Genomic DNA, 13,676 nt, shown 5'->3' with positions numbered 1-13,676 from the left:
AAAGTTAGAATAACGATGTTAACAATCATGTTATGTTATGTTCTAATCACAAAAGAAAAAAATCAATGTCATTTTAAGAAGTTGATTTACGGTAATTTGGTGGACAGGAAGGGACAGAGATTTTCTTGCTTTCACGCTACAGTGTTCTTTTCAGGATCTTCTCTTAAAGATGCTCTTCTCTTATTTTTTCTGCAGTGCAGACTATAAAATCCCAAACTTCAGCAAAACCTTTGGTCCAATTAGACTTATTGTGAGTTACTTCTGCAGTTTTGCTGCTAATTTCTGACTCGTTCTGAAATGTATACAATGCTGTATGTCCCTTTTGTAAGTTCTCATACTTGTGTTGTTTCTTAATTAGCAGAATAATGTATTGAATGTGTGAAATCTAAGATAGGTATTCGGCACGCTCCAAAAACAGCTACGCTAATTAAATTATTTGCTTGGCTAATTCTTAAGTCACTTTGTGTAATTGTGAGCATTCTGTAAAGTTTAATATAGGCTAGTTGAATTCAGCCTATTTTTCAGAGGCTTAACATTATTTTTAATTGCCGTATAATCACGCATTACTTTCCATTAATGCCCTTTAAACGGTGAAGCCCCTAAAAGGGTAATAAAAAAAGCACAGTAGCTGCTCATGCTATGCAATCGATTCAGTCATAAGGGACCCACAACTTTCATAAAATCTGCAGTTTCCTGCTCACAGCTAGATTTAATGAAAGCTCTGAGTGTTGCATAACCACACATTGTAGGTAACTAGAAATCAACAATCACAGACCGACTCTTATAAAATGACAAAGCCTAAATGTAGCAATTGAAATTTATTTATTAAATTTGTCAACTGTGTCTACCTTTTCTCATCACTAATGACATGCATCCCATAGAGATATATCTATATTTATACAAAAACAGTCAATATATATGTTTTCTGTTTCTGTCCAACTATATGCGGCACTACTGTTGCACTCCACAAGTCTGCCGTAGTTTAATTCTGTATAACTGAACCAGCTGTTTGCACACTGATTTACGAGTACAACATTATGACATTCAATAACACAGTTTTGGGCTTTATGACCTTTTGTGTGAGAGTGTGTGTGTGTGTGTATGTCTGCCTTCAGCTAACTAAGGTAACGTTATAGGCTATCCACTGCCAAATACCATTCACCTCCTTCAAGCACGTATTGAGCTAGATTTCTCAGCGATGACAATGAAAGTGATTGAGTGTGACAGAAAAAGGAAACGGGACAGAACGTCGGTTTTTCTTCTCCAATAGGGGGAGAGATTGACAGTAATCCTGTTTGGAAGAGTGAAAGCGACAGATTTGGGATTAGCTCAGCAGCAAGAGAGCATGACTCTTTGGTTTCTAAAGTAACTCTTCTACAGAGTTAGGTATTTGAGCGCATGTACATAATATATACATATGTCTCAATAAAACTGTCAACATCAAGAGCCTCGGTGAAGAGACAGCTTGTTGCGCACTCTGAGTGCCCTGGCTTCAGTTTTAGCAATCAAGAAAATGTTGCAAGTCATCTACCTCCCTTTCCCTCTTTACTGAACATGATATGTTTGTCAGAACCACCACAACGACTACAGATGTCTCACGGTGGCATTTCCAAAGTGTTACAAATAAAAAAAATGTACAGGACAAGCATCAGCAATGGAGGTCAACAAGGTGAATAACAAGGTCAATTGACAGATAATTCTATAACTACAGCTTATCAATATGAGATCTAAGAATCAATTCAGAAAATGTTAAGGGTTTAGCGCGATTCAGACACAATGAAAATGCTGTTCAAGTAAAACTGTCATCTTTCTAACATTGTGCTCTGCGTGTCCTTGATTATATTTGTGCATTTAACTGCGAGTGAGTGTAACAAAGGCGCTGCCATGTGCAGAACAGTTTACAAAGCATCAATAGGCCACCAGCTGGGATAATAACAGATGAAAAAACAGCCGCACAATCACCACTATTCTTAAACCCCTGAGCAGCTTCTTTTTTTACATTAATATTTCCCCACTTATATACTGATGTTGACACATTTGTAACATCAGAAAAAAGAAAAAAATATGTTTTTCCATGCATTGACAGCTGGGGTCCTCAAAAACGTGTTTTGTGTTCAAATAGCACAGCCTCTTGGTGATAGACTAACTTACAGTAAAGTGTTTTTAGTGCCTTTTCCTTATTTCAAATGTTAATTTATTTTTAACTTTTTTTTTTTTCTCTCCCTCCTCATTTGGCCTTTTTTTTTTTATTCTTCTTCCTCTCTCTGTCCCTTTCTCCTCTTTTTCCTCCACCTCTCTGTACTCAGGTTCATCTGCCTTGCCCAGTAATATGGCCTATTTCGGAAGCTCCCAGGAGGAGGAGGACCTGGAGGAGGACGACGAAGAGGAGGAGGACGAGGTGAGGAACGGAAGTGGTATCCACTCTCACGGCGCGGGAAGCAGCAGCCAAGCCTCGGCCTCTTCGTCCTGCCACTCGACACCCCGCAAGGGCAAGCTCCCCGCCAGGCAGCCACTCAACGGGCACGGTAAGGACGGGACTCGAGCCTGGAACAAAGCACACCGTATTATTCACGTCTCCTGCCCTCTCACACCACAAAGATCCCGATGAGAGGAGTCAAGGAGAGGAAAAAAATAAATAAATAAAAGAGGTGCGGGAGTGCTGTGAGAGGACACTGAGGGAAGAGGAGGCAAAGATAGGGCACTCTGACGAAGAGGGATGACTAAAGAGAGAGCCGAGCAGAGTGAAGGATGATCTTCAGTGGAATAACTGGAGAGAAATGGAAAGATTGATTTTGGAAAAAAGATTCGGAGTGCAGACAGCACACAGTGAGTCATGGGACAAAAGACAGATTTGTTGTTCGTGTCTATGTGTGTGTTTGTGTGCGTGTATCTCTTGTGTGTGTGCACGTGAGCGATTTCCTAAGTTTGCACTCTTGTTTTTCCACTGAAGAGAAAAGGGGCAAGTCACATGGGATAGCAGAGCAGTGCATCAACTCTTTCCACCCCAATTAACACTTAGCTTACTAAGCCCTAACAAGGTGTTTATGCACACACTGCAACAGCTGGCCGGGGCCCTCAACACACACACACACACACACACACGCACACGCACACGCAACACACTTCTAGCATATGTACATCCCTTGGGGCTCATAGACATTCGGATGAATACACTTACACAGTTGCGCACATTTAGGAGACTGCCTGAAAACAAAAATTTATTTTATCAAGTGATCTTTTATTTTCTATTTTCCAGAAGAGGTCATGCCTCGAGAAAACCACTTAAACAAATAATCTGTCTGCACAAGCAAATATGTTTTCGCTCAGAAATGAGATTTTCAGGCCTTAGTCATGGATACAAATGAATAAGATGTAGACTTCTTTGCAGTGTTTAAGATATGATAAACGGCAAATGTTACCCTTTTTGTTCACAGCAGCACATCGTGTGTTTGTTATATTCATCTTGTACTTTTTTTCTACAAAGCATTAGAGGACCAATTTGAACCTGGAGGCTCTTCCTCCCTGGCAGACTTTGGAGATATACAATCATTCCAGCCAATGAAACAAGGGTTGGATTTCATAGTTCCTCCTTTCTGCCCTCCCTGACTCTCATTCCCTCCTTGGTCCATAGAATCGCCGCCGGAAAGGTTTAAAAGTTGAACGCTTTGCTCAGCCCCCCCCCCTCCCACACACACACACACACACACACACACACACACACACACACACCCTCGTTCATCCACTCAAGTGGAATGTGGAGAATGGAGAGACAGCAGAGAGACTGGTGCGATTAAGAGAGAAAGAGGGAGGAGAGGTGCACAGATTTGCTTACATTGAACCCTTGGAGAATTGTGCACTGCCTTGGTATGGATCCTACCTACGACACACACCTGGATACAAACACTTTTTCTCTCATCCTTTCAGGAACATCTGTAGCTGCAGCTTGAAACATAAACTGTACATATCTGTATAAGGAGCACGAACAGTAGGATAGCGAAACCTGTTTGAACAAATCCAGGCCTGTTGTGTGTATGAGGACAGATTATTCTCCTTTCTTATCTCGCATGCAAACACTGTCTGCAAAGCAGTTTAGGGCCTTCACTGTGAAATGCTAAATAAATAGATAAGGGGGAAATAGGCAGATGTACTTTGTGAGGGACAATAGAGACACGGGGGTTAAGGACACCAAGACAGACATTTGTGTACACATGTAGGTGTGCGCACACAGTCAAGACTGGGTCATTGCTCCACCGGTCGACAGTGTTTAAGCTGTGTTGGATATCAGGCACACACACACACGGAGAAAAGCACGCTCACACCTTGGTACATTTTGCGGTATTAAGATTGGTGTCAAACGTGACACTTTAATATGCAGCTTGGGCCACTCTCCAGCAGGAGAACGGTTATATGGGCTCATGGGGAGGAGGGAGGGAAAGAGGGGAGGAGGGAGCGGGCGGGCGGGCGGGCAGCTGAGAAAAAGGAGAAATGGAATTAGTGAAAGAGAGAGAAACATTTTTATTCTGGGAGGTAAAGAGAGACTGGAAAGGCCCTACATTGTAAGCCATTCATCAGCGCTCCATTGCTCTACTTCTCTCTCTCTCTCTCTCTCTCTCTCTCTCTCTCTCTCTCTCTCTCTCTCCCTCTGCCATATGCCATGTTGACATAGCTAAATTAAACAGCTTTTATTGGGCTCAGTTTCTTGCTTAGCTCACTTCTCAAAATGTCAGAAATTCTCTAATTTTTCATTGAGCCACGGGCCCCAGAGACCTGCAGACGCTCACTTGTGTTTATGAGTGGACACACACTCACTGTCTAAAAAACACACACACACACACACACACACACACACATAACTGCAGACAGTAACATGCTTTCTTGCTTAAAATTGCACAGATCATCTAATGATGCATGCCTTGCATTTCAGAGTGTACATGTGTAGGTTGAGGATTGCATGCGAGTGTTTTTGCTGTAGGGGATTTTAGGACTCGGTGAAACTTTAAATTCAGCCTCATAAAAGCTGAAGAGAGCTGGACTCTCTTAGCATCATCTTGAGGGGTTGATGCAGTCGAAGTCCATTTTGAACAGGTTCATTGACATGCAGTATAAAGACGTTTTCATGTACACCGTAAATCATGCATATTTCACTGATTGGAGGCTGTATGTTTGCCAAAAGCTGTCACTCCAATGTTTGTGCGGGCTTTTCCACTTGGTCGTTGTGGTTTGGCCCTGATGGGCTCTGACCCTTTCTGCTTATTATTAACGCATAGTATGTCCTATAGATATGAAGTCCCCACTTTTGAAACTTCTCACAGTTTGTTTTCTGTACAGGAGCTTAATATTTTATCTCATTTTAATGGTTGGCCGCTCTAGAAATTTCTCCGAGGCTGTAGAGCTTGAAAAATATAAAATATAAAATGTGTACATATCCTGTATATTCCTACATCTGTAACGTTAAACGTGCAACACTTTACTGTGGAGTCTGTCCTGTTGCTGCACACTCAGCTGAGGTCTTAAGTCAGCCACAGATCTCTTCATTAGGAAGTTTTCCTCTCCTTTTACCCCTTCATACGAACTATATGAAAACATTCATGTTTTATTTTGTGGGAGGCAGAACCAGTTAGCTTTGTAATCACTGGTAAAAAAAAAAAACCTGTACATTATGGCTACCTCATTTCTCTCCCTTAAAAAGTAGTGTATGGAATAACTACAAATATTTTGCAGCAATTTTCCACCGAAAGCATTTACTAAAAATACATTTCAGCTTGTTCCAAATCTTGCTGCCACATACAGCTGGTGTAAGTGTGTGCCTGTGTGTGAATAGCCACTTCAAGCAAATGAGAAGTCTGTCCTTAGCTTGTGTCTATTACGATCCACTCCCATATCAATTAAGAATCACAAAAGCAGCACACCTGATCCTGCGTTTCTCTCTTCATTCCCTTCCAGTGTTTCACAGCCACAGTAAAGCAGGGACCAGGGAGAGTCCGAGGCCCAAGGCGGGGACTCACGGCAGGGATGCGCCTGCTCCGCCGCTGCCACCCCCTCCGCCTCCGCCCCCACCCCTCCTGAGGGAGCGCAGTGAGCGGGCGGAGGCCCGCGAGCACGCAAGGGAGCAGCAGGCTCTGGCCAGCAGTCGAAGCTCAGCCAACGGGTTGCCACCGAGGAGAGCTGCTGAGGAGCTGCGCAAGCAGGTACTGTGTGGGCAGAAATACCCATCATTGAACTTTCAATTAGATGGCAGAGCCACGACATGCTAAATATCACCCAGAAGTATCACACAGACGGGGAAACCTGCTGCTATAGGGACATTTGTAGGGCGGGTTGATGGTTGGAATCGGCTCTGTTATAACTGGAGATACCATGGAATATTTGGTTTTACAAGCTTGAGGGTGCTGAATGTTCTTAGTGGTTGTTAGGCCACTTGAAATTCTCGCCTCTTTTGAGTCTTCTTGTCATTTACCCATCAGCCATGTCCTCATTTTTATCTTTCTCTCTGTGGTTTCTTCTAAATACTCCTGTGACTTTCTTGTCCCTCTCCTATACTTTGTTTTTATTGCCGAGTTCCTCCTTTGACCACACTTTTCCTGTTCCTCTCCTCTCCTCTCCACTCCTCTCCTCTCCTCTCCTCTCCTCTCCTCTCCTCTCCTCTCCTCTCCTCCTCCTTCTCTTTTCTCCTTCTCCTCAATCCATTGTGTCTGGGAGAATAATGATTGTGTTTTGGCCTGCCGCAACTGCAGCTATATTTAGTAGTGCTGGCTAGGGGCTGTGAAATCCTGCCTCCCTCTCTATGGCACTTAGTAGGTTTCAAGGAACCCCACAAAGTGAAAGGGAAAAGCAGGAAGAGAAGGGCTGAAGATGGCCTAAGTTAGAAAACTGGCATTCTTCTGATCCCATTAGCTAATTAATAGCAATCCTCTGCTGAGGCTCCACATCACATCCTCATCTCTCCTATGTTTGCTCCCTTTTCTTCGTCTCTTTCTTCTTCTCTTCCACTTCCTCCCACTTCCTCCCCTACAGTTTCCTTCCTGTTAAACCTCTCCCCTGTTGGTGGTGGTGTTGTTGTTGTTCTGCGGCACTGCTGCTGCTGCTGCTGCTGCAGACTCGACGTGTGCTTCAGGTTTTTAAAGTGGCTGGAATTGTCCAGTAAAACCAACAATGAATCTCAATGAGTGCGACCGCCTGCCAAGGCAAACTTCAGCCTCACTTACCCAGGAGTCTTTGTTCTACAGCTCTTCCTCTACTCCCTCGCTCTCCCGAGTTTTCAATTCACACACTGTTGGCACCCTGTGTGATCCTTGAGACTCCTCTCACACGGTGTGTTTTGTTTTTCATTCAACTTCTCTCTCTCTATACATATCTGGCTCTAGCAGTCCCTTTCACTCATTTTCTCTTCATGCTCCATTCTCTTGCTCTCTATCTCTCTCCTCTCTCTGCTCCTGTGTCAAACAGACGGATCTTGCCCTTGACAACATGGCTCCAATCATTTGGAAGGATTAGTGCTTTTTTTTCTTTCTTTCTTCTTTCTCTGCTCTCCTTCCAATTAGCATGAACAGTATGTGTGTTAACCATGTGTGTTCAACACACACACACATTTATATACACGACCAACTGTGAAAATACAGGCTAAGCCATATAAAAGGTTAAGTGATTATGTAGCCGTAAAATGAACTACGGGTTGTGTGTGTAAAACCGAAGGGTAAAGGCATTATCATAATTCAATTCACTGTGATTCAGTTCTCCTTAATTTAATAACAACTTGTTTCAACAAAACACAGCCACCGTAAAAAGGACCTTTTCTAAAACAATATGATTCTATCCATTTTAATTAAATAACAAAAGCGGGGATGTCAGCAGCAGCGAGGGCAGGTGGGATGTGCAGGGCCGGACCGTTTAGCCGACTCGGCATCGTTTAAAAAAAGACTCTTGTTTAGCTGTTTGTCCTCCGGCGTCCTCTATTAACCTCCCTTATGCTGCTATGTATGAAATTAGACTAGATGACAAACCAACAAAAATCAAATGCTCATTTAAGATCACATAATGTACCACGCTTTATTTGCCCCTTTTTTGAACTTCCGTACGTAGATGTGTTCCTTTTAGTTTATAAACCAGGTTCTGGAGTGTGTGTTTTATTAGTGCCTGGCTGTCATGACCTTTCTGCTGCTTAAAAATCAACCTGCCCAGGGCTGGATTGCGCTGCACCCTAATAAGACAGCAGAGAGGGAAGAAAGCTTAAGTCGGATTTATGCCTCACTGTTGAGGCGTTCTCGGCGATCTACACCATAGGAATTAATTTATAGTTCAGTATATTTAACCCATTGATTGTCATTGGAACGCTATCATGTGGCATGTGCTTATCATACTCATCGTAAACCCAGACTTATAATAGTAACAGTCATGGTGAGAAGGTTTGCACTGTAAATGGTTTCGTTAGTCCCCCCCAAAAAAACGTCAAAGTTGCTTCAAATTGTCTCCACTTTTAAAAGCTTCATGAGCATCAGCAACAACATAAGATCTAATCAGTCACTGTTCTTGCGGTCACTGCTTTGTATCTGTATCGACTGAATGTGAATTTACATTTTGAAAGAGGCATAGAGATGCTGGGAATACTTGTCACGTCCTGACAAAGAAGTGTAGTTGTGACTATAAAGCTGCATCTCGGTCTCCCTTGTTTTGTCAGTCAAGATTTGCAAGGGTTAAACTTTCTCCTGTCTTATTCTATCCTCTGGCTGGCCTCCTCTCACCATCTCCCGCTCCCCCCCCCTCTTCCTCTTCTCTGGCTCCTGCAGATGTTGTGTGTTAAAAATCTTCCTGCCAGGCCTCAGCTGGGCTATAGCAACACATGATGTCATCTAGACCCACCTCCCTTCTCCCGCTCCCTCCTCTTCCCTCCCCTGCTCACATGCAACCAAAATCCACTCCAGAACAATCTCCGGCTGCCCGCCTGTGTGCGTCTGCGTCTTCTTTTCTTTTTTTTTTTTTCTTTTTTTTTTTTTTACCTTTTGGCTTCATTGTCTCTTGTTCTGTTCATCATCCTTTTCATTTCTTTTCAGATTCTCTCCACCAGTGGAGATTAGCAGCAGTGAACTTCCACATCTGTTTACAAATCCTTTTCTTTCTTTCTTTCTTTCTTTCTTTCTTTCTTTCTTTCTTTCTTTCTTTCTTTCTTTCTTTCTTTCTTTCTTTCTTTCTTTCTTTCTCTCTTTCTTTCTCTCTTTCTTTCTCTCTTTCTACTTTGCACTTTTTTTCCTACCTTTCTTTTAAGCTGCCTTCACCCGCACCTGCATCTTGTCTACCTCTTCTCTTCTCATCATCACCTCTCTTGCCATCATCCTTTTCCACAAGACCATATAACTACAGAGGGAAAAGTGAGGGGGACATGAACCCCCTGAAGAGAGTCGGTCCGCTGAGCCCTCTTGTGGCAGGAAGTGGTCATGACATATTTGTCTTTTGGAGTCGCTTTGTCAGCAAACTGTTTGGACAAAAACAGCAGATATCTGACAACTACAGCTTTAACAGTTCCTTTTCAGTGTCAGGTTTACACTAAATATACTGAAACATTTGACTTTGTAATAATTTGACTAATTAAACAATAAAAATAAGGCCGTTTGAACTTTGTGAGATTACTTGTCAGATTGGTTATGAATTCTTTATGCTATGCGGCCTTCCTTTATCCACTCATATCACTGCTGCGTTCTGTATCTCTCATCCCTCTCCTCTCCTGCCCCTTCTGTCCTCCCTCTTTCCTTGTCACCCTGTGTTTTTTTCCATTGTGAGGAAGAGTGTGCGTGTGTGTCCGGATGTGAGTGTGTGTGTGTGTGTGGGGGGGAGTGATTGACGGAGGCAGGGTTAGGTTTCAGTCCCCCCTTATCTTTTAATGGCCTGGTCTTTGTGTCGGCCCCCTGCCACCTGAGACAAACACAATACAATACATGCGCATGCACGCCGCGCCTGCTCACAAACACACACACACACACACACACACACACACACACACACAAGTGTGACACAAGAGCCCTTCAAAGGCAAACCTGTCAATGGGCCGGCTGTCACCTCCCTCCTGTGGCGCCCCGGCTGTGATTGATAACTCCATCTTTCCGTCCTCCCTCCCTTCTCGGCTCTGTGGTTCACTTCCAGCTAGTCTAAACAGAAAGACTCAGACACAGCAGAGAGATGGCCATAAAACATAGATGCATTCTTTCATGTTCTCTGACATGTACAAATGTGTGTATCCCTTCTTTGCATGCACGGTTTAGAAACATGAGAAGAAAGTAATATTTGCTTTTGTTTGAAAATGTTTTCAAAATAAAATGGAACTAGATCCAGCTGCACAAAATAACCCATTTATGTTAAAAACCACTACAGAAACATGACCTCCAGCTCAACCCATTCAGATTTTGGCAACCAAGTGCCGATCTTTAACTTTACAAGATCTACTGACACTCTGTTGGCCCGTCCGCTCTCACAGCGCACACACACGCACACACGCACGCACACACACACACACACACACACACACACACACACACACACACACACACACACACACACACACACCAATCAAAAGGGATGTAGAAAGGGAGAGGAAAAAAAAAAAAGGAATGAGAAACTCCTGGCTGGAGGGAAAGTGGGCCATGAAAACGACATAGAGATGAGGAGGAAGAGAGAGAGAAATAGATATTCTTAGAATTGCATACAGGGGAAGTATATTTGGAAGAAAAGTCATGCAGGAAATGAAGTGATGGAGAGAAAAGAGCAAGGGCACTGGTTAAAAAAAAAAAAAAAGTGGGCACCTGAGAAAAGCCAGACTGTAATACCGACACAAATGGAAAAACAGACAGAAATGCAGAATTGATTTAAATACGTTCTGAGTCGGCTGTAAAGCTCTTTGAACTGAGGCAGAGGATGACCGTGTTTCTTCCCACTGACGTATCCAGCCATAGGACGAGATACCACTGTACCAGATGTCTGATCTACAGCTGGGGGTCTTAAATGCTTCATGCTATATGCACATACACACACTTTGTTTCTCCTGCTATCACGCATGCACATTAAAACCCATGCAGACCTGCAGAACTTGAATTATAGCATTTGAAGAAACCCATAGCAAATAAAAGGCTATTTTTATATACCCAGATGGGATTTTATTCCATTCCACTGACCCCACCTCCTACCTCATACTGTCCAGCCATCTGCTAGCAGAAACCACGGAGCCATCCCTGCTTTCCATCTCATATCCACCATCTCTTTATTTTTTTTTTCCCTACCCGCTCTAAACCGTTGTTTATCTCGGGATGTAGTGGTTTTGGTTTTGGTTTTCACATATCCTTTTTTCTAAATCTCAGCCATTGTGTTGACAGCAGTTTGAACTGCAGTTTACAAAAGTGCACTGCATTTGAAAGTATAGTAATCTAGACTGTTGATTGGTTCCTTAATGAATAGCGTAGGTTTCCACAAATAGCTTTGGTTTGACCCGCCAAATGTTTTACTCCGCAGCCAGCATCTCAGTGTTTGGCCTCTTCGTTTTGGAGTGTGTGTTGCGCCCACACCTCTGCATGTGTTGGGTTGTACTTTGATAATTTTATCTGTGTGTGGGGACGCTATGGGGAATTCTAGCATTTCTACTGTCTTCACGACAATCGTTTTTAGTTTGTTTTTTTTACTTTGAGAGGTATATGACCTAACATGGCACAATCAGAGATCCAATCAGACAAGTTTTAAGCTTTATCAGCATTCGTACTGCCTTTCCAGACAAGATTCCTGTTTATATACACGATCGATCCACTCATCTAATGTGTCCTATCTCTCTCTCTCACTCTTACCGTGCATCTTAGGTCTCTAAAGTGAACGGGCTGACACGGGCGGGCTCGGCACAAGCTGTCAGTGGTGCCAAAAAGAGCCGTGACTTCCGACTGCCGTCCAAAACTGTGAAGAAGTACACAGCCACCGTGTCCAAGGGCCACGTCACCTACACCAAAGCCAAACAGAAAGAACTGGGCAAGAAAACCAAACTCAGCAGCAGCAACAAACACAACAGCGCCGCCTCGACACCATCGTCAGCGAACAATCACAATCAGCACAGCCAGCCAGCAGCCAGCAATGGGCTGGCCAACTCAGGAAAAGCAGCGGCACCAGCCCACCACAGCAATGCAAAAACACGCAAACAGGTGCTACTATCCAATGGGCTGCACAACGTGGCTGCCAGCGCTCGACTCAACGGCAGGCTAAATGGACAGCGACACAACACCCTGGCTAAGGAGGACGGGCAGAGACAGTGCCAGGTGGAGTGCCCAGGTCGAGAAGGACTGCGCAACTCCAAACGGCGTCTGGAGGTAGTGCTCAACTCAGTGGGGACAGTGGTCGTTGAGCAGAAAGGCAAAACGACTGGCAACGAGCCCAAAAAGGCCAAACTTCAACCCTCGCCTCTGGAGACACGCAGCAGCAGCAAGAAGGTGGCCAATCAAGAGAAAGCTACCACACAAAACAGCACCCCTACCACTCCAGTTTCTAACGGACATGAATCAGAAACGCCTCCTTCTTCCAAACAAACTCAGCCCGTTACCCCACTTCCCCCGTCTACTCCCCCTCCTCAACAAACCCCGCCTCCGTCTACACCAGCAGCTAATGTGGAGTCGGTGAACCAGCGACCGAAGCGGGCATCGGCTGGCAAGCTGATGTTGATACGACAAGCACAGCAGCAGCAGAGCAGGTCTCATGGTCGGAGCTCCTCCTCTTCCTCCCCCTCATTAGGCCAGAATCACTCACCGAACCCCAGTCGTGCCAGCACTACCTCAGACCCCCAACAAACCTCTGTGTCCTCCTCCTCCTCCTCCTCCTCCTCCTCCTCTCCTCTTACTTCCACCAACAGCCCCGGACAGCTCAAACCAGCAGCGTGGCGGCCTGCTGACCACGACAAGGAGTGGGAGCACGAGAAAGAGATGACGCGCCAGAAGGAACGCGAGCAGGAGAAGGAGTGGGAGCGCCAGCAGAGTAAGTCAGAGGGCTGGGCAGCGCTGGGTGAAGTCCCCGTCTTCCGGCCAGCACCGAGGGAGTTCCAGGACCCCCTGGTGTACATGGATGCAGTGAGGGAACAGGCCGAGGTGGCCGGCATGTGCCGCGTGGTGCCGCCACCAGACTGGCGGCCAGAGTGCAAGCTGAGCGAGGAGATGCGTTTTGTTACACAGGTGCAGAGGGTCCACATGCTGGGCCGGCGCTGGGGCCCCAACGTGCAGCGGTTGGCTTGCATCCGCAAGCACCTTAAATCTCAGGGCATTACCATGGATGAGTCACCTGTCATTGGTAAGTGAGCCGAGCAGACAGACACGAGCATGTATTTGTGGGTGTACACGAGGCAATTTAATAACCAAAATTACTTCCTTAATTGCTTGAATTAATAAAGCATCAAGCCACAGGTTTGTCCCTGCGGACTGCCACCGAGTAGCCGAGCTGTTTTTACAGGCGTGAATAAACCCAGAGATCTAATTCCAAATTTGGGCTGCTTTTTGTTTTTCTTCAAAGTGAGATATAAAGGTGTTAAACTAGATTGAGTACATCAAAAGCAATTACAAAAAATGTATACTGTCAACATTCTCAGTATTTTGCAGTTAAACTGTATTGTCACTCTTTCCGGGCTCCATAAACCCATGAAAGAAAAGAGCCAGTATATCGGCATCACAAATATT

General features: G+C 44.6%; 1 protein-coding gene across 4 annotated transcripts in view; it reads left to right on the top strand.

The window, feature by feature from the left end:
- jarid2b (jumonji and AT-rich interaction domain containing 2b) overlaps positions 1 to 13,676 on the top strand; it is a 104,811-nt gene that overhangs the window by 80,029 nt on the left and 11,106 nt on the right. For all 4 annotated transcript variants that reach the window (XM_069175702.1, XM_069175701.1, XM_069175700.1 and 1 more), the window contains 3 exons: positions 2,307 to 2,525; positions 5,944 to 6,188; positions 11,829 to 13,293. In XM_069175702.1, coding sequence (XP_069031803.1) covers positions 2,307 to 2,525; positions 5,944 to 6,188; positions 11,829 to 13,293 — 1,929 coding nt within the window. The remainder of the gene's footprint in view (positions 1 to 2,306; positions 2,526 to 5,943; positions 6,189 to 11,828; positions 13,294 to 13,676) is intronic.

Source organism: Embiotoca jacksoni, unplaced genomic scaffold, assembly GCF_022577435.1.
Source record: "Embiotoca jacksoni isolate LCO1_2020_lvr unplaced genomic scaffold, fEmbJac1.0.p SCAF_7, whole genome shotgun sequence".
Classification (NCBI taxonomy): domain Eukaryota; kingdom Metazoa; phylum Chordata; class Actinopteri; family Embiotocidae; genus Embiotoca; species Embiotoca jacksoni.
This window is presented reverse-complemented; position numbering and strand designations above follow the sequence as displayed.